The following is a 20,065-nucleotide window of genomic DNA, read 5'->3' as shown; positions in this document are numbered from 1 at the left end:
GCTATCGTGAAATCTGAAGAGGTTGTTGTTTCTTAAGCCTGGAAGTTGACCGCAAACTTATAAACTGAATGGAGAATCCCAGTCGACCGAATTTTAGTCCGGGCGGGGGCAAGAAAAATAAAATTTATCACAAAAACTGGAAAGAGAGTAAAACGGCAGAGTTTGCTGGTCAAATTTAGTACAAAATGTGGAAATATAGCCTAGCAAACTTTGCAAATCTTATAAACCTATAATATTGTATCACGAGCGGTTAAATAACTTTCCATTGCACTATGAAAGAAATGAAAGAAAAGAAAGAGTTAGCTATATTTTAATATTTTGCAACCAAACTTTGCGGTTTTGGTCATTTTAAGATGCTCTCTCCAGCTGTGGCCGTTGGATGATATCATTGTTTTTGCCTAGACATCTATTTGACTATTTCTTATGGAACATGGACAAATAACCCGGTCATGCCAGACATGAGCCTTCACTACGGACCGCTGACATTCCCACGAATACTTGGAGACTTGCGGAAGCGAGCAAAACCCCAGATGTCATCACAGACATTGAACATTACGGGGTGAAAAAAAACAACCTACGCGATATGCAAGTCGAATCTAATACTGTAACTTAACTTCCTTTTCAATAATTCCTGCAGTCTTCAGCCAATTTTCATAATTTATTCATACATATATGCAATCTAATATATATTTCATGGGAAATGCGATAAAACGAACAGCAAACAACAAAGATATTCAAATGAAACGATTACATAAAACCTACTTTGGGAGATAAAGATATTGTGTTAATTGCGCATTAGGCCCTAAACGTTTGTCGTCTGCCTTTATAAGGAGGCGAAAAAAATATCTCGCTTTTCAACTAAAGTGGTTTTATATTGGGTGAATATATAAACTTGTCAAGGGTAAACTAATCCGACCCTTCTAAACTGCTGGCTGGTCCTATCGTGTTCCCTTTCAGTTCTACGGATTCTAAAATTGGACTCCTGCGGACCACAGATTAAAGGTGAAAGGTAATCCAATAATCTTATACGTTTTCACTGAAACTTTCGTATCGGCAATTTAAAGGCTTTCGTGAACTACTGCTGCATGCGGACGATAGATAGTGGACTGCTCTATGCAATACAAACAAGGAGATCGCTGAAAGACTCGGAGAAGCCTGTTTATGCGCGACGCTTGGCAGAGCATAGACGCTTCTGTCTTCGATCGCTCCTCAGCTAGGGAGAAAAAAGGCTAAAATAATTTCTACTCAGATATCATTAACAATAAGTTTCATCATGGCTAATAAAAGTTATGACTAAATGCACGGATGTCTGCGAATGCATGGAGTAGCTTATTTTAGGCACTGTAAGACTTACTGTAGAACTCGACCTCAAGTTTCGTGGTTATAATTTAAGAACTTTATATCATCTGCATGTTATGCTAAAGACCCCCCATTTCGGTCAAAATCGAAAGAGAAAGTTTCGCTATCTAAATTTGTATATAACAACCGAATATTATATAGTTTATTATCATCGCGATGGACGGTGATGATACAGCGTTGATACTTGACAACGGCTCTGACAGTCTGAAAGCAGGTTTCTCCTGTAACGACGAACCTCAAGTTTGCATACCCTCGCTAATTGGCCGTCCACGAACGGAGTTTTTGAATCACATTACATTCAACCCAAATCTGAAGGATCGCTACGTCGGCAGCGAAGCTGAAATTAATCGGGATATTCTTGCGATGAATCACCCGGTAGAGAACGGAATCATCGTGCATTGGGATGACATGCAAAAGGTAAAGTAAGTAACCGCAGATCAGCGCACGCAGAACCTCAGGAAGCGGCAGAAAAGACTAGAAATAAATGTCTTTGACCTGAAGTAACTTTGGACGCAAGGGGAATGTACATATTTGGAGCCAAGGTGTTTAGTTGAAGGAAATATGCGTGACATTCAGCAAAGGTTGTTGAAATGCGTCAGTACAATGTCACTCAAGGCTTCAATAGCTAAAATACCACAGTAATATAAACCTCACACCTATAATCGCATTAAAAACACTGTTTACCATTCCTGGAATCGTTTTAATTTTTATTATCCGACCTCTCCCCGCTGGGGTCTGAAAAGAGCCATCACAAGACCTCTTTCTATTCCATCTGACATCATCATGACGTAATCAGGGCAAAATGTGACCTTGTCGCATTCCAGTGATAATAGAGATCTGACGACGCCAAACCCCAAACACATAGTCTCGTAATTATTAAAGTGCTACTGAAACGAAATTTTCATATTTGTGTTTTTAACACAGTCGGTTTCCTCATGTTTTACTGATCATTTTGAGCTATCGCACAATGAATTCTGACGACGGGAACGTGTTTAAAATTGCAAGCAAATGTGGTATTTTTGCTTGTTTTGATGCGAAATTGACATTGCGCGCGTGATGTCATTTAAAGGACGGAAGTTCAATTTGATAAGCTATCAACCTATAAAGATATGTACAAATTTGTTGCTTTTCAACTCGAGTTGTAGCTTAGTTTTAACTTTCTTTCACGCAAATTGTGCAAACTAGGAAAACAATTAATGCACGCAGGTACCCACATTCACAGTCACTTATAAAGGTCTTGAATATAAATAATTTTCGGGAAATAGCGCAGCATCCTTGACGCATTCTGTCGTTATTTCCCACGCAAGTATTATCAGAGACAAACTGTAACTTGCTTGCTCGGCAATGATAGAATAACAGAATTGTATCACTGACTGCATGGAATTCAGCAATTTCACAGAGAGCAAGTTGGGTGAAAACGCTGCATGTTCCGTGTTCGCTGCATACGTTACTTCATGTAACACCTATAACGTAGGAACAGGCTTTACTCTTCTTCGTTGGATAAGTCTTGGGTTGTGTTATAGAACAACAAAAAGGTCTAGTAATGCTTGAGACAACAAGTTTTTTATTGCGTGGAAAGCGAGTCGCCTTCGTCGTAGATGTTAAACAGGTCTCTACTCAGACCACTCTCGCCCTTAATGATTGGAAGATGGCCAACATTATTCACCAGTCCACTTAACTTAAATCCACGAGAAATTTCACAGCCCATCCTGTCGATCAGTCGCCTTTTTTAATTTTTTTTTCATGACACAATTTACAGATACATGTGTCAAATTCTTGGCTAGGCTAGATCAATGCTTAGTGTCACTTTGACGAGAAACAAATATGTTTTCTGTATAACGATACTGTATTCAGGCATACAGAGACTAATATTTTATCATAAAAATCTTAGGATATTTCAAGTACGACTAATATCGTTGCTTACGGGAGCCTTGTTTGTGTGGACGGCCCTCATTAGTTATATACCGGCAAATTTAGGAAGAGAAACCACTGATGATAGATTGTTATGTGGAAAATGTTTTTCCACAACCAAAGGTTGCCAAAGACTCGCTATCCAGTATTACTATAGATCAGCGGCTATTCCTGTAGGCTTGCCATGTTTATTCGCTATCCAGTCTTCGTATAGATCAGTGGCTAATCCACGTTTAGTAAATCCTTAATTCATAAATATCTTTCTTGAGAGTTGAGATTAGGTTTGGATTAGGATTAGATTAAGGATTAGGGTTAACCCTAAAAAGCCATAAACCTAATCCAAACCTAATCTAAGACCAAATCCAAAAGTTTAAATTTGTGTATTACTGAACATGAAATACTTAACTAGGGATTTTTTTCATTGTAGCTTTGGCAGCACACATTTGACAAACTGGATGCCTCCCCAAAGGAGCAACCTATTCTCTTAACAGACATCCCTAGCAATTTCAAATCCAACAGAGAAAGAATGGCTGAGGTGAATAAATAGAAGTACTTTGAGTCTTAGGATATTTCACATACAAACTTTTCCTCAAAAATTTCAGAACACTGAATAAAACCAAGACCCAAATCACTTTGGGTTTGCATAGAGTGAAAGCTAATGCAGTATTTTTACAATCCTAGATCATGTTTGAGACGTTCAGTTGCCCAGCAATGTACATCTCAATCCAAGGTGCACTGTCTTTACACTCCTATGGTCTTGTTACTGGTGTTTCTGTGGATTGTGGGGCCGACATTACACAGATTACACCAATCATAGATGGTTACTCAATTCCCAGTGTCTCAAGCTGCCTTCATTTGGGCGGCAAAGACTTGACATTATATCTACTAGAGCGTTTAGCTGAGAATGGCACGATATTCTATGGCAAGCATTGCATTCAAGATGTACGGAGAATTAAGGAAAAGTTGTGCTATGTTGCTGAAAACTTTGATAAGGAGATTCACAGAGCTGGAAAATCAGGTTCCCAGAAGATATACACACTACCAGACAACAATAAAATTTCCATGGGAAATGAACAATTCTGTTGTCCAGAAGCACTCTTTCAACCTCAAATTCTCGGAAGAAATTTTGACGGAATTCATGTAATATGTTGCAAGAACATTATCAAGTCCAAACAAAGTGACGAAATAAAAAAAGACCTGTTTGGTAACATAGCATTGTCAGGCGGGTCAAGCCTGTTTCCAGGACTAGCAGACAGGCTTTTGAACGAGATCAACATGCTTGTGCGGACAGATGTACAACCTCGGGTTCTTGATGTTTCAAGTAGAAAAAACAATGTCTGGATCGGGGGATCAATTATTGCATCTTTGACTGTGTTTCAAGACATGTGGTTGACGAGACAGGATTATGAAGAAAATGGACCTTCCTTTGTCCACAAAAAATGCATATGACATGCCGTAGCATATAGTTTTTGCAAACAAGGGGGAAATAAACACATAGCCACATAGAAATATATGTGTTCGCATGTTTATATTATGTACGTATATTCACAATTCTGTATATTAAAAAGGAATAAAATACATACACCTATTTAATTAAATACATGTTCTGAATGAGTCGCTCCATATCATTTATTACTTTTTATGATTCATCATTAATACCCTTTACTATCATTAATTACTTCTTCCATTTCATTCACCATATCATGGTTTTAATCACAATTGATGTATTTTTGCCCAAGAAGAGCAACAATATGAGAATATCAGTTAAAATGTCAAAATTGCAAATATTCCAGTTTTGAACATTGCATGAAGCAAAATTACCAAATGAGGGAATTAGAAATGTCACTAATTTACGCAGCATTAATGAATTTATGCTTGAATTGCTGTTTTCTTAACCATGCATTTAAAACTGAGATTTCTACCTATAAAGTATGTTTTAATAATAAAAAACAAAAAAAAACTGGTATACTAATATAAATATTAGCATAGTTTTTCTGATAAACTTATACCAGAAAATTATCATTCCCAAAAAGGCTATACACAATTTGTAAATTATTTGTGCGATATTATATGGTAGGTTTTCTGAGAACCTTGAACTTCTCTGAAAGTCTTAGGAATTTCGTTTAGCAGTAAATTCCATGTTGGACAAAAATGCATTCAGAAAACACTATGGATACAATGATTAATTAAACTTGCATGGTTTTGGGTGACAATAGATAACAATATAAAAGATGAGGAACTCTTTTATACATATTTTTGGTGTAGTAAATAAAACACATTATTTCTATTACCCCAACACGTTTTAGGTACAGTCATACAGCTATATAACTAACTTTCATAAAATAACATTAAAACAATTATAAACAATTACTTACAAGCTTCTTGAAAGCTTTCTTTACCAAATCTTGTTAGACTTGATGTCGTTTCAATGTCGGCCATCAAAACATGTGCTGTAAAATGCACTTTTATTTCTTGCACTGAGCGTCAAAAATCCATCCACAAACCAAAAAAATACCAAATACAACTGGTTTACATTTCTTTTAAAGCATTTTTAAGGCTTTAAACGCTAAAATTCAACTAAAATTTGTTCCAAAACGCAATAACTTCAAAATTTAGTTGTGCCTGGGGCTGGGGGTTGTGTTTTCAATTTCCCGCCTCTTCGCACGGGTTTCATTTTTTTCCATCCTCCAAAATGACATGACTTCCTTTTCGAGCCGCAAATATGAAATATTTTGATAAAAAGTGAACACGTCCCAAACGAACTCTTAACCGGGAAAAAATTATTCTTAAACGACTAAATAATGGCTCAGAAACCTGCGATAATAATAGATAATGGTTCGTATATTACAAAGGCAGGTTTCGCTGGTGACAAAGCACCCAAAGTTGAATTTTCAACTCAAGTTGGTAGGTTGAGAGATTATTTTGCAGAGGGTAGTTTTGACCCGGTTAAGGCTGGCTTGAAAGAATGCTATGTGGGGGATGAAATTGACGAAAAGCGAGGAATACTCCAGATAAAATACCCAGTACAACATGGAGTTATTGATAAGTGGGATGAAATGGAAAAGGTAGGGGCTCTTTATTTAATACAAAGGTCCAGACTGCTATTTAATACATAAACTTTGTTTACTGCGTAACTGCGGAATTTTGTTGTAACAAGATTACAAGAAAATATGCGCACTTATATTTATGAATATATATTTATGTTATGAGACAAAAAGCGCAACCTAGAAGCTAAACATGGCTTGGCTAGCTGTATTGCGTTTTGCAGTAAACAGACCTTAACTCAAGTTACAAAAAAACGCGCACTTTCCTCAAAAAATGCGCAGAATATATTATTCTGTATGGTGAAGATAACCTCTCTCCCCATTTTTATCTAGGTGTAGCTTCCTACTTCATCTAAATTTACCCCCTTCCCTCCTTTTTCATCAGATCTAGCCCTCCCTATACATCTATATTCCTAGCCCCTTGCCATCTTTTTGATATATGATAGTTCTTGCCACAGATCTGGGAGCATACATTTGGTAAACTCGAAATATCATCAACTGAGGAACACCCTATTTTTCTGACCGAGGCCGCATGCAATCCCAAAGCTACCAGGGAAAAAATGGCAGAGGTATGTTTATTTTTGATCCTAGAATTTTCAGGATAAAATCTCAATGTATGTTAATTTTTAACCCTAAAATCTCCAGCATAAAACTAGCACAAACCTAGGCTAACAGTTAATTCTTTAACCCCCCTAGGTGATGTTTGAAAAATTCAATGTTCCAGCTGTTTTTGTGGGCATTCAAGGTGTCTTATCATTGTACGCTTCCGGTTGCATGGTCGGCACAGCTTTGTCTATTGGTGGTGGTGTGACCCAAGTAACTCCGGTTGACAAAGGGTATGCCATCCCAGGCGCTTCTACATGTCTCAAACTTGGTGGACACGACTTGCGACAGAATCTTGCAAAAATTTTGATGGAAAGTGGGAATATGATCAACTCCAAGAATTTCTTGTATCAGATGGAAAAAGCATTGCAGAAGTTCTGTTATGTGGCTTTGGATTTTGATGAAGAAATGAAATCAAATGAAGTTAAGCAGGAGTCATATGAGTTGCCAGATGGTGAAGTAATCAAACTTCAAGATGAGAAGTTCAGATGCCCTGAACTACTTTTCAAGCCTTCCCTCATGCGAAATCTCAATGAGTATGATATTAAGGAAGGAATTCATAAAGTGTGCTTTGATACCATTGCAAAATGCGATTCGGAAATCCAACCTTTGTTGCACAAAGGTATTGTGTTATCTGGCGGAAGCACGCTGATTCCAGGTCTCGAGAAAAGATTGGAAAAAGAAGTTCAGGGGCTGGTTCCAACTGGTACAACAGTAGAAGTAATCGCACCAGAACAACGAAAGAACAGCGTGTGGATAGGTGGATCAATTCTTGGAGGTATGGCAACTTTTAAAGACATGTGGATTACGAAAGAACAGTACACCGACCAAGGTCCATCTGTTATGCAAAAGTGCCCATCAGCATAGTTACAAAGTGACTTAATTCTCGAATATTTTTCTTTGATTCAAACTAAATTAGTAATCAACCAAAAGCGAGGGACTCTTATCATATACCAATACCTACCTCTCCCCCTTCTCTGTGGTCTGAAAATTTAAAAACTTATAATAGGAAATAGTTAATGCAGTTATATTTTGAAGCTATGCTAAGGCATATGAAACATTAAATTCAAAGTGATCTCTTGTGGGTGTTCTAACATCTTCAGATCAAGCTAAAATACTTTTGCATTTTGACCACGAGGCCTTCTGTCAAAAGCGTTTTTATCTCTTGTATACAAATACTTTAAAATATTTTTACCCTAAAATATTTTATTTACATTACATATATCACACAAGTAGTTATATACCCTCTGATCAAGGCAATTGTAATAAATAATCAATAAAAATTCACCAGTTTTGCTATTGTGGTAGTTTTGTGTGTTCGATTTTCTTCTTTACTCCTGTTGCATTCATTGTCAGCTCTGCATGCTTCATTTTCAATTTCTCCACCCTCTCTGTCAGGACAACACTCTGGAATATTACATGTAAATGCAATGTGAAAACCATCCCTAAAATTTCTAAATGTTAACCTAGTTGATACTGAGAATTCTCCCACTTCACACAGTACATAACTTCCCCATACTCAATTGCATAAAACAAAAGGACATTAAAGAGAAGCCTCCCTTACTCTACCAAAGCTTAAAAAGGATTATAAACCATCAATTAGCATGAGGTGGCTATTGTGTTAGCTAAGGTAGCTAAAAGGTAATGGGCCAAATCAAATGGACCCAAATCAGCCACCTTAGTTTTGGGTAAATGATTTTACTTGCAAACAAGGAGTGATGGCAGCTAGGCTATGATTAGAAACAGTACTATCCATAAGATATCTGTTGTTAGTCTCCATAACAATGTGACATTAAGAGAATATAGCATGCAGTATCAGGATACATCTTTATATTGGATCAAATCAAAAGGTTGCATAAGTTATGAAATTGAAAATTTAGCACTAGTGGAATAAGTACTGAACCACTTTCTCTATTCACGAAAACAAAACATGTCAGTTAATCCTTACACTTCTATAGCAAGGACAGAACAGAAAAAGTTTGAACACTATGCAAATGTTACCACACATCACTGCAGTAAAACCCATGCTGTTTGTTGTAAAAACAAGGAAAATATAACCATTAGTTGCCTACATTCCATGACATATATACTCAGCATTTGATAAATAGATTTTTAATTTGTTCCTACAGGATTTTAATTACAAAATGAATATAAGTCACACATTTTCACTCTACAAAAAAGTTTTTATTTTTCTCCTATTCACGTTCAATTCAATGCTACTTATAGTGCATATATGCAGAACCAAAAAAAAGTGGCAGAAATTTGAACAAAAGTCAGTGTTTTTGCTGCAGACAGTCCGATATTTAGAAACATTTCCTATGGACAATTGATGGTCCAGACTCGTCGTATTCTTGTTTCGAGATCCACATCTGTTGGAAGGTGGAGAGAGAGGCCAAGATGGAGCCACCAATCCAGACGGAGTATTTCCTTTCAGGTGGAGCGATAACTTTAATTTTCATGGTTGGTGGTGCGAGAGCAGTGATCTCTTTCTGCATTCTGTCGGCAATACCAGGGAACATGGTAGAACCACCAGACAACACAGTGTTAGCGTAGAGATCTTTTCTGATATCAACATCACACTTCATGATTGAATTGTAGCAGGTCTCGTGGATACCAGCAGATTCCATTCCGAGGAAGGATGGTTGGAAGAGAGATTCAGGACATCGGAATCGCTCGTTACCAACAGTGATAACTTGACCGTCAGGTAACTCGTAGGCTTTTTCCAAGCTGGAGCTGCTTGCTGCTGTTTCCATTTCTTGTTCAAAGTCAAGAGCAACGTAGGCCAACTTTTCTTTGATGTCTCTCACAATCTCCCTTTCGGCAGTTGTGGTGAAAGAGTAACCTCTCTCGGTCAAGATCTTCATCAGGTAATCGGTAAGATCACGACCAGCCAAATCGAGACGAAGGATTGCATGAGGTAAAGCATAACCTTCGTAGATTGGTACGGTGTGGGACACACCATCACCACTGTCGAACACGATTCCTGTGGTACGACCAGAAGCATACAGGGACAACACAGCCTGGATAGCTACATACATAGCTGGGGTGTTGAATGTCTCAAACATGATCTAAAAAATATCAACAAAAGAAGTGTTCACATTTTGTTGAAATATCAATTTTACGGTCACGGGCGCGAATTGTAACTTGTCTCTGGCGTTATTTTCCAACAAGAAATCGTGGAACAACTGCTAATATAAGGGCTGAGCACCGAACAGACTTGAAAACACGCCCACTTGATTTCGCAATAACAAACAGCCATTTAAACCCCATGCTCACGCTATGGCGACTCTGATCATTCTAATGCTAATATGCGACTTTTCTGTTTAACTGTTACATCCTTATTTTTTACGCTAAATGGTATTTTATCGACCATGAAAATAAGTGGTTGATATAGAAATTATACTTAAATATGGGCGTGTTGAAAGCGCGTACCAGACGTACAGCGTTTTCAAACGCCGGTATCTTCTCTATACGGATCGTAAAAGGATTATTACCTGTGTCATTTTTTCCCTGTTGGCTTTCGGGTTAAGGGGAGCTTCTGTGAGTAAAACAGGGTGTTCTTCTGGGGCAACTCGAAGTTCGTTGTAGAAGGTATGATGCCAGATCTAAACACGCAGACACAAAGTTGTATAAGAGGGCGTTCACTTTCATAATTTACGGAGGTGTTTAAAGGAATGCTAGCGGACTTTTAACTCGTACAAAAACCTACCTTTTCCATATCGTCCCAGTTTGTGACGATGCCGTGTTCGATGGGGTATTTCAAGGTAAGGATACCTCTTTTACTCTGGGCCTCGTCGCCAACATACGAGTCTTTCTGGCCCATACCAACCATCACACCTTGATGGCGAGGACGACCGACGATGGAGGGGAATACAGCTCTTGGCGCATCGTCTCCGGCAAAACCAGCCTTGCACATACCAGATCCATTATCAACAACTAATGCCGCAACGTCGTCTTCCATTTTAGTTGATGTTTTTAAAAGTTTAAGTCGTTCTTCGAGTTGAACTGATGCTCCTTACACGGGCTTCTGCAGCGGTGAAATGACAAACCCGATGCGACTGTCTGTGCTATTTAACCGCTTGCACAAAAGGAAATGCACGCCCACTCGGCTTCATGGGAAATGTGCTGACATGTGGGGGACAAAAAATTGCCATATGAGGGCAAAAACGTACTGAAAAACACCCTTTTTCGAATGCATTTTCGTGTGCCCATCGGATGCGCTTTGAAAATGAACAAAGCCTGCATTTTCGCGCAATTTTGCGCTTAACTGGTCAATATTTTGCAGGGAATATCTAGATAATTCGATTGCTGTAAAAATCTTTTGTATGTTGTAAACAGACGAATAAAGCAACCGTATTTGCATAGTACAATCGTACGGAAAGTACAACATTGGTGCCCATATTTGGTCATCTTGAAGCTCATTGGTCAGATCCACGCTCAGACCGGGAAACCTTGTGGATCGTTAAAAAGGACGGTCCGTAGTGTTATCCTTGAATTTTGAGCAATTTCCAGTGTAAAATCGAATCTGCCCTATGAATTTTACGCTCAAATTGAAGCGAATTTCGAACCGGTTTGGGCGCTGTAGTCCTGCGTCTACGCCTTGGCGAAAAATTTCTAAAAGCACCCACCCCCTTGCTGATAATACATGCGATTATCAAATGACAATGCTTCCGTCGTTTTGAAAATTGTTACATATAAGCACTGGAAACTCTAAACCTCTTTCCTGTGGGTGTATTTTACGTTCTTCTCTATGGACATATTTGCATATGCGGTTGGCTTTTTGAGGGAAACTCAAGGAGATTTCGTGGGCATATTTATCCAAAAACTTCGTATAATGTATTCACAGATACACATGTGCTAAAATGAAGTGTTGAAATCTTCGGACAATTTCATGCTGGGAGGTCAACCCTTGATACTCACTAAATCATGTCTGATACTTCGATACAAACAACGTGCGTAAGACCATATTTCGGCCTTAAATTGAGCATAATTTTTAGGCGGAAATTATTATCATATACTAAGTACTTTGGCGAATTTTTACAACCACCATATAATATAAGGTGTATTAAGAAAAACCCAGGGACAGAGTGGGACTATATTCTGTCTGTGCTATTATTTATTGTTTTCTCTTCCCTTAAAAAATGTTTTGACTATTGTCGCTCGAATCTGTGACCTTTTGCACCAAACTTTGTGTATGAAGTAAAACAGAGTAGCTACCCTTGAACTGGCCTAGCCGACCTCAGGTCAATAATAAAATCAATTTCGGGTAAAATTGTGTTGAAATTTGAAATTGGGAAGCACTCGTTAAACTAGGAATCGTCAAGAAAAATATCAATGTTTTCTAATCGGGAAAATATCGTTAAAAACGCTTTCAAGTAGAGAACATGAAATGTCAACAGAGATTTGCCAAGACGGGCAATGCCGAACACGCGTTGTTGTCGTGGTAACGAAGCTGCCTGTCCATGAGTTATGGTCTAACATACCAAACTAATCTGTTAGTTGGTTGCTCAGAATTACCTCACATAATTGGGTAGAAAACCGAGTATGGAAATTTGTAGAAGAAGCGTTTAAGATTTTTGCCCACGAGCTGACTAAGTATAGTGATTTTGTCGGCTATGCGCACGGAAGCGCGCAAGCTAGCTCGCGAGATGGTTGACGCTGAATGACCAAATAAGGCAATGGATAGCCAAAAGCATATTGTAAACAAAGTATGTTGGTTTATAGACATCACTTAAGTAATATACTATCTTCTGTTTACCGATTTAGTCCATTATCAGTAAGGAAACGGACAGTGTATTTGACATAGGACTTAATTCAGTTAAAGTGCAATATGTTATAACAAGAACAACGATATTCGTTGTGAATTTTATTGAATGCATTCGTGTGTATTCAGAGAGCAATATATAGAGAGGCTAACGGTACATTTCTATGGATGAATAGAGGCGTGTGCCAGTATTCTGCCCCTTTGTGGACCTTTGTGAGTTTAATAAGGACTGTTTATGTAATATCAAGTGCTAGGCACGCCTGAATTATCACGATTCAAAATAGATTTTTAGCATCTAAACAACACAGGGAATAAAACCGATGAATTTCCCCAAGCAGACACTGCCTGGTCAGCATGCAATGAAAAAAATAGCACTTTCCCAGTAAATGTTTGAACTTGCGTTTCTGTGAAAATAATAAACTGAACAGACGTGATAGCCGTTGGTTGGCCCTTGTGATAGCAATTCATACAGTCAGAACTCAGAACTTTCTATAAAACATCACAATTCGTGATGGATTTTAATAGATTTTATTTTTGGTATAATTATGCTGAGTCAGCATTGTGAGCTAAAGACCATGTGCACATGCGCACATCGTATCGTTGTAGGTGTAAATAAACACCGTCAAGTTTCTGTGGCTACAATTGGAATCTCGCCAGGGATAAATTCTACGTGTTAAGTGATTTGCTCGTAGCATTTGAGCGAGCTAAAACGGAGATGAACTGGTTTATTTCGCAGAGCTATTTCAACGTGATATTCGTTACAAATTCTTTATATAACCAACGCGTGATTCGGTGATGCGAAAGAAAAATCCAACTGTGATCCGGCAAAAAAAATTGACAGCGTAAACCGGGCCATAGAAATGAACAGAATGTCTTAAGGGATTTTAGGGTTAGCGGTCTACAACATAATCGACAGATGTTTCTTGCTTGACGTAAATGACCAGGCGTAAGAATGGAGTGTAGACACCCACTTGAGGCTTGCAAGTGTCAAAACACTTGGCAATATATCAGCCAAGACATCGAGGAATGCAATGTGAATATATCTCTTCAAAAACCGCAAAAGCAATAGAATTTGGTTCAACAATAATGCTCGTTTGCATCGTGAGAAGCTTTTATCGTTCCGGCGCTCCCTCGGCTAAAGTGAAACATGAAACTACATCTGAGTCGATTCCCCCCCCCCCGTTTCTCCCGGATATGAGTCGCCCACGCATGCGTCGAGTAATAGGAGCAAGCTCACTTGTCAAAAACACACCCCCCACACCCCATCACAAGTGTACTAAAACTAAAAATTTTCGTTTCGTTCGCAAAAAGAAAACGGGGTATATGCATTCTTATAAAGAAATTTCTATCTGAAGATCACAAAACACTTTGCATTGAAACGGCTTCTAGTTGTTTCACCGAACTTTCTACAGTCCAATAGGGAAAGACCGCCCACACATCTATTTACATAGAAATTGCAGTTTTTCTCAAACACAACAGGTGTCTACCTCTGATGTATAAATTTAGTTCGTATCAGGCTGAGTTTGGTGAAAAATAGTTCAGCGAACCTGAATTACGCTGGCGATAAGAAATTCACTTGAAAACACCAACAATAATTGAATTTGCTCGATTATTCAAATTTAATATTCCACAGGATGTTTGCCTGTGTGTATAAATGGGAAAAACTTCTGAGTGTAATCCAAATATTGACAGAAGACTGCGCATTTTTTGTGTTTTGAAGCGGTTATCTCAATATAATGAGCTAAGAACGTGCTTCCCAACACTCGTGTCACGCTGAGGCAATATTTTATTACCTGATAACGAGTGGTTCACCAGAAAGCAACCTTCAAGACCACAAATCAGATTGAATGTATGATGAAAAACATTCATCCATCGAGCCGGTGTGACCCGTTGCGGGGAAAAAACATCAAAAAAGAAAAAGACAGAATTCCCACCCGGACAACGGGAAAAACTACGGGCAAATAAACACGGAGCGCATGCGCAGATGCGCTTTGCCGGTGGCGTCAGAACTCTCGAATTGAAGTTCCGTTTAACCAAGATAGGAAATCGGTGTCTGCGAGAACGAAATGACAATAGATCTCGGAAGTTGAATAGAAGAATAACAGGAATTTTGCGGAGTGGCCCTATTCATTCAATTCTCGTGGCCCCTGTCAGCCAGTCAGCCTTGCCAAGTGTCCCAATTTTCTTTTGGAATTCATTGGCTGGCGAAATGGCGAACAAGCCAGTTCAGCGTATAAACTGGCCAGAAAGCCATTGAACTATTTATATGAACTGGAGCGTTAATAGTCCGCCATATTTGAAGCCGAACTAAAAGACCAGTGCCAGGCCTCTTTCGGTTGCTTTTGTCGCCATGCATGATTGACGATTGCGCCGAGCAAAAATAGAATTGGGCCTGGTCTTTAATTTGGTTTCAAAGATGGCGGCGGCCAAATAGCGTCTGTTATCGTTCCAGTGTAAATAGAGTTCATCGCCAGAAAGCCAATGAACATGCCATTGACTGGCCAGAGTAATAAGTGGCAATGATGCGTAATGCGATATCCGCAGGAACACAAACTTAAAAGGTTCCGACTTGGGCGGACCCTTCAGCACGTTCTTTATCTCTAAGCGGTGACTGGTATAAAGAGAAAATATACAGTTTTCTTACCTCATCTCTTCTCTCTTCGTAATCCCGCAGCAAAGGTTCATTTCCAAGCAGACCGCACTTCTGACGAAGCTTCACATTGTCGATACGCAATGCATCTCTGGCTTGCTTTGTTCTGGTCAAGATGTCACGTTTCTAAACGGAAATACCGCTGCTACAAAGAGATCGCGAGTGCTAAAATTGTGCCGGCCTATAATTAAAGGTTGTTTTCCCAGTGGGCGGAATTTTATACGCGGAGCCGAATTCTTCTTTGTTTTTCTGATATTAGTTCTGGCACGACAGCGCATAGACAATGAAACTCCGCTTCGCTGGCAAAATTCCACCCCTGGTGGGAAACTCTCCTAGCAAGCTGGCTGGATTTAATCCTCGAAATCGTGACCAATTGAACTCGGATAATTTACCTGGGCAACGTTCGCATCAACAGTTTTAAGTTTGTTTCTTTGTTCTCCATTTTCGCCTTGAACAAACTGTAGTTTCTCTTTCAAATGGGTTAAAACTTGAACAGTCGTTGTGATCTTTTTACGTAATTTTAGTAGCTCCTACAAAAAGTCGATAGACAGTGAATTAGTTTATGAGAAATACACGTAAAACGACAGTCTAAGGCCTGTTTCAGACGTCGAACTTTCCATGTGCCGAACCTAATGTTACTGAGCTAAAGTCTTTGTTTAAGTTCATTTGCATTCGATTCGGCACATGAAAAATTCGACGTCTAAAAAGTTAATTGTATTTTCATTTCACAACTAGTTGCAGTCTTTTCCCGCCATTTCAGATCACCTGATAGTAATTAGCATCATTAGCAGCAAACTATTTCAAAGTAACTATATTTGGACGCATTCTAGATTTTCTCAGATTCTGAATTTCACACGCGTCGATTTTTTCCCCAGTGGAATTCGCCATCAAAAATGGCGGGAATGGCCGGAAAATTACGCTGCGTGAGATCAAGTATATAAGGAACTGTACAGGGAACGGAATATATATTAGCGACGGGATAATTTTGTATGTGTAGAAGTACTTCGCACGGAAAGGACGTGTGGGTGGAACTCTTTGATAAATATAGAGCTTGAATGTAACCCACACTCACCAGGATACAGGCGTCGGCGCACCATACCGCGTGCGAAAATGCCGAAGTAATTATGTGTGAAACAAGGTGGAATTTTGTTTTAAACTAATCGGTAAATTTGTTTACATTTTTCAGGCTAAGCCAATCAGAATGGCTGAATTCTTGATACTTCATGTAAAATGGTGAATTCTGTACCTTTTTACCAAAAGTGGTTAAAATATTCATGCATTTTGATTGGTTTATTAAAAATATAAACAAATTCCCGAGTGAGGTTTCTGGAATACTTTCTCCTCTGTGACAACTTCTGTACCTCGTTTCGTTCCTCGATTTTCTCGTTATAAGTTTGATTCTCGATTTTGAGCTGCTCAAAGTCGATGAGATGAAGGCCCTCGGCTAATTCCTCCTGTGATGCAAAAGAAAATTATTCTTTCAACCAAGTTTTATTAAAAACGAGTGTTATTTTATGCAGTATTATTTATATCAGAATTATTCCAGGGGCTGGTTGTTCAAAAGCGGGTTAGCTTAACCTGGGTTAAAACAAATCTTTACGCCAATTTTTTATTCGCTTGTTTACAAAGTTGAATATCTTTTTTCATAAATATTTTCTGGACCGACAGAGGTAATATTTTTAATAGTTTTAAAACGAACAGTGGTTCGGAAGCACATAAACTAAAACAGTGGATTAAAACTTAATCCATGGTTGGATTAAAACTTAATCCAGGGTTAGCGCTAACCCAGCTTTGAACAACTGGCCACAGAACTCGAATCGAGTACCGGTTAGTCTCATTAATTATGATATATTTATGATCATTTATTATTCTAACCTTCGCTTTTAGTTGCATCTCTCTCTTTTTAAGTCTGTTTTTAAGCTTTATGTTTTCAAGACGGACCTGAAAAACAAAAATTCGTTGAAACAGAGGACTTGAGGCTCGTTTACACTTAAAATTTTCGGCACGATTTTCGTATTTTCAAAGATGTGAAAGAGCGAATAGTTACGAATGCTCAAATGTTATAAGTGCCCTTATTTGAACATCTGTAACTTATCACTCGTTTACATCTATCAAAAGAAGTAAATCGCATCTAAATTCGCATTCAACGAGGCTTAAATGCATGCAAACAAGGCAAGACAAACGATATCTCAACTGGAGAAACCATCTTTTCTTCCAAAGGATATTTTTTGCTATTCTCTTACCAACATGACTTCGTGGTCCTTTTTCTGTTCAAGCTGTTGATATTGTTCAATATCTTTGATCGGTATTTGCCGTCCGGATCTACTGTTTAAAGCTTGCTTCGCGATATCTGACTTGTGTTTCCTGAACTCGTCCCTAGATACAAACAAAAGCAAAGAATTTCCAGTGAAAACGAAATAATATTAAACGATATCACATAAAACCTTCTTATTGAAACCTTCTTCAGACGCACCTCACTTCCTGAACTTTCGACTGCTTTTCTGAGCATCTTTCTTTCAATTCCTCGATTTGTTCCTTGTAGCTTTCTTGTTCGCTCGAGAGATCAGTTTGCAATTCATCCAAATTTGCTGAAGAAATAACAAAAGAACCGTCTATCTTTACCTCAAAACATTTAGGAAGGAATGTAGGGAGGTTTAGGGCCTGTTTACATGGAGCGAGGTGAAAACTGCATATAACGAAAGACTAATCAGGTTAAGCCTTTGACGTGATGCGCTTTTTACCTCGCCTAGCCGGGATAACTCGCTCCATGTAAACAGGCTTTAAGGGACCTTGGCACTAGACAGTTTTACGGTACACCACGTAAGTATTTAATACTGCAAAGCTTTCGGTCCGTTAACCCGGGCCTTCGTCAGGCAACACCATATTTTAGTCATAATTAAGAGATTTTTTAAGAATAGTAGTATCTACCTAAATATTTAATATATCTTTGTTCCTGATCGCTGACATTCTTCTCAATTTCTTGTTGTCTGTCGTCCGTCTACGAGAGGAGAAAAGGTACGCCGTGAGCGTGGCATTAGGCGGGAATCATCAATTTTCAAACAGCGCAGCCGTATTTACCTTTTTCTTCTTGAAATATTCCGCGAGTTTATGTTGGAATTGCGAGTTTAAGGTCTGTAATGCGGACCGTTCCTCCACAGCTTGCTGGTATCTTTCCAAAAGTTCTGCTCTGTTGTAAACTGGAACCTCAATCGAAGACGCGATTGATTGAACCTCGCCATCTTCCGGTGATAAGATGTTAATAATTTGTGTATTATCTGCGAAAAAAAGTTTGAAAGTTTAGGAACTTAATTCATGCTGTCTTTGAAGAATTCCAAATAACTTTTGTTTGTCTATCAAAAGTAATCTTATTCTGTGATAAAGTCCGTTTACACTTCCTGCAGCGATTTTCAGTGCGATTTTTTTCTTTTGACAGATAGAAACGAGCAAAAAGTTACTAATGCTCTAATGTATAAGTGCTCTTATTTGTACATTCGTAACTTTTTCACTCATTCGCATCTATCAAAAGGAGAAAATCGCACATAATGCATTCATTCAGTAAACTAAGATATTTTTAAATTATTTTCCCTCACCAATCTCATCTATCGTTGTACCATCCACCATTACAGCAGGTGGTGGTGGTGTCTGGGTTGGGTCTGGTATTTCTTTGCTACCAACCACATCACCATCTGCTGATTTCCTTTCTGAAACAACACTGGCTTCTCTTGACAATGGTTGCGCAACTGTTTCAACTGGTGGACCATCTTCTTGCTCAGGCATCGCCAAGTTCTACGAAGGATTAGGTAGACATTTAAAAACGTCATTGGGGCAGAATTAAGTATCATAAAAAAAAGATAAATTCTTATTCTACACACCTCTATAGCCTCTATTGATGGTCTTTCTTTGGCAGATGCTGTGTCCATTCTGCCTTCGGGTACTTGTTCATTTGAAGAGGTTTCTTTGTTGTCTGAAGACACAGGTGCTTGTTCGTCTTTGAAAGTTAAAAATGATGGTGTTTCATACATTAACTATAGTTTATTACAAATATTCTTTCAATCCCTCCCTTTTCCAGTCCATACGGATTATTTCAATCTACCTTGGTCTCCAGTTTGTGGACTGGTGCCAGTTTCTACGGTTTTATCCGTGTTGTTTGTGAAGTCGAAATCTTCAATACCTATGCTTGGCCTCCTCGGCGAACCCGATTCAACGTTTTCCGCTGGAGTTAGACTTGTTTCCTCCGAGACCTACACATAAATGTGAACATTAGACAATCTTCAAAGTGCACACTTGATATTACAGCATATAATAAGAAGAAATGTACTCTCTAAGCTAATAACTTCGTACTTTATCTACTGTTTCATTATTTTGGTCCGCCATCTTGGATTGTTTGTAGTTACTATAGCAACAGAATTAGAACCTAGTCTTTTTCGCTCAACGGCCAAAACCAGCACAAAAATTGCCAAAATACTCATAAAACACAAGGAAGAAACAGTGCGAACAGTGGAATAACCAATGAAAACTAATGAAAGAAGCATGTAGGGATATTTTTTGCAAAAAAAATTTGCATTTTTTTAATAATATTTGAGTAATTTGACAGTTTTTCCCTAGTTTTGACAACGAACAATTGCCACTTTCATGACGTCACAATAATTCTGACCAATCAGGGAACTTCATTACCATATTTGGACACACAAGGGACAGTGCTATAAAAGCACGTACGAAAAGATTTCACTGCCT

General features: G+C 38.5%; 4 protein-coding genes across 5 annotated transcripts; 2 read left to right on the top strand and 2 right to left on the bottom strand.

Annotated features, from left to right (window-relative positions):
- Positions 1-905: 905 nt before the first annotated feature.
- On the top strand, positions 906-4,849 carry LOC114519488 (actin, clone 302-like). Its single transcript, XM_028539627.1, has 4 exons — positions 906-1,009; positions 1,501-1,776; positions 3,698-3,805; positions 3,952-4,849. Exons 2-4 carry the CDS (start codon positions 1,516-1,518, stop codon positions 4,717-4,719), a joined length of 1,137 nt encoding a protein of 378 aa, XP_028395428.1. The 5' UTR covers positions 906-1,009; positions 1,501-1,515; the 3' UTR covers positions 4,720-4,849.
- A 1,134-nt stretch (positions 4,850-5,983) lies between these two features.
- On the top strand, positions 5,984-7,955 carry LOC114519546 (actin, clone 302-like). 2 transcript variants are annotated; one of them, XM_028539697.1, is made up of 3 exons: positions 5,984-6,335; positions 6,773-6,883; positions 7,011-7,955. In XM_028539697.1, the coding sequence occupies exons 1-3, from the start codon at positions 6,072-6,074 to the stop codon at positions 7,782-7,784; spliced, it is 1,149 nt and encodes a 382-aa protein (XP_028395498.1). In that variant the 5' UTR covers positions 5,984-6,071; the 3' UTR covers positions 7,785-7,955. The 2 variants fall into 2 exon arrangements, with proteins under 2 accessions (XP_028395498.1, XP_028395497.1); XM_028539696.1 differs by having other exon boundaries at positions 6,761-6,883.
- Positions 7,929-19,722, bottom strand: LOC114519545 (coiled-coil domain-containing protein 96-like). Its single transcript, XM_028539695.1, has 13 exons — positions 19,673-19,722; positions 19,425-19,572; positions 19,204-19,319; positions 18,922-19,117; positions 18,410-18,606; positions 18,260-18,329; positions 17,805-17,919; positions 17,575-17,707; positions 17,207-17,272; positions 16,693-16,785; positions 15,724-15,861; positions 15,326-15,457; positions 7,929-8,324 (listed from the first exon to the last, which is right to left on the bottom strand). The coding sequence occupies exons 1-13, from the start codon at positions 19,703-19,705 to the stop codon at positions 8,214-8,216; spliced, it is 1,548 nt and encodes a 515-aa protein (XP_028395496.1). The 5' UTR covers positions 19,706-19,722; the 3' UTR covers positions 7,929-8,213.
- On the bottom strand, positions 9,080-10,973 carry LOC114519547 (actin, cytoplasmic-like). The gene is made up of 3 exons (XM_028539698.1): positions 10,627-10,973; positions 10,412-10,522; positions 9,080-9,985 (listed from the first exon to the last, which is right to left on the bottom strand). Exons 1-3 carry the CDS (start codon positions 10,876-10,878, stop codon positions 9,221-9,223), a joined length of 1,128 nt encoding a protein of 375 aa, XP_028395499.1. The 5' UTR covers positions 10,879-10,973; the 3' UTR covers positions 9,080-9,220.
- Positions 19,723-20,065: the final 343 nt, after the last annotated feature.

Source organism: Dendronephthya gigantea, unplaced genomic scaffold, assembly GCF_004324835.1.
Source record: "Dendronephthya gigantea isolate DGI-Jeju-01 unplaced genomic scaffold, DenGig_1.0 000013F, whole genome shotgun sequence".
NCBI lineage: Eukaryota > Metazoa > Cnidaria > Anthozoa > Malacalcyonacea > Nephtheidae > Dendronephthya > Dendronephthya gigantea.
The sequence above is the reverse complement of the archived record's forward strand: the minus strand, read 5'-3'. Positions and strand labels throughout refer to the sequence as shown.

Excerpts from the sequence above, each read along its gene's own strand:
- LOC114519488 (XM_028539627.1), top strand. The coding sequence starts at position 1,516 with ATGGACGGTGATGATACAGCGTTGATACTTGACAACGGCTCTGACAGT. Across the intron at positions 1,777-3,697 it reads ATTGGGATGACATGCAAAAG|CTTTGGCAGCACACATTTGA; the intron begins GTAAAGTAAGTA and ends TTTTCATTGTAG. Across the intron at positions 3,806-3,951 it reads ACAGAGAAAGAATGGCTGAG|ATCATGTTTGAGACGTTCAG; the intron begins GTGAATAAATAG and ends TTACAATCCTAG.
- LOC114519546 (XM_028539696.1), top strand. The coding sequence starts at position 6,072 with ATGGCTCAGAAACCTGCGATAATAATAGATAATGGTTCGTATATTACA. Across the intron at positions 6,336-6,760 it reads AGTGGGATGAAATGGAAAAG|TTCTTGCCACAGATCTGGGA; the intron begins GTAGGGGCTCTT and ends GATATATGATAG. Across the intron at positions 6,884-7,010 it reads CCAGGGAAAAAATGGCAGAG|GTGATGTTTGAAAAATTCAA; the intron begins GTATGTTTATTT and ends TAACCCCCCTAG.
- LOC114519547 (XM_028539698.1), bottom strand. The coding sequence starts at position 10,878 with ATGGAAGACGACGTTGCGGCATTAGTTGTTGATAATGGATCTGGTATG. Across the intron at positions 10,523-10,626 it reads ACTGGGACGATATGGAAAAG|ATCTGGCATCATACCTTCTA; the intron begins GTAGGTTTTTGT and ends CTGCGTGTTTAG. Across the intron at positions 9,986-10,411 it reads ACAGGGAAAAAATGACACAG|ATCATGTTTGAGACATTCAA; the intron begins GTAATAATCCTT and ends GATATTTTTTAG.
- LOC114519545 (XM_028539695.1), bottom strand. The coding sequence starts at position 19,705 with ATGGCGGACCAAAATAATGAAACAGTAGATAAA. Across the intron at positions 18,330-18,409 it reads AATATTTCAAGAAGAAAAAG|ACGGACGACAGACAACAAGA; the intron begins GTAAATACGGCT and ends CTCCTCTCGTAG. Across the intron at positions 15,862-16,692 it reads AAATCGAGGAACGAAACGAG|GAGCTACTAAAATTACGTAA; the intron begins GTACAGAAGTTG and ends GACTTTTTGTAG.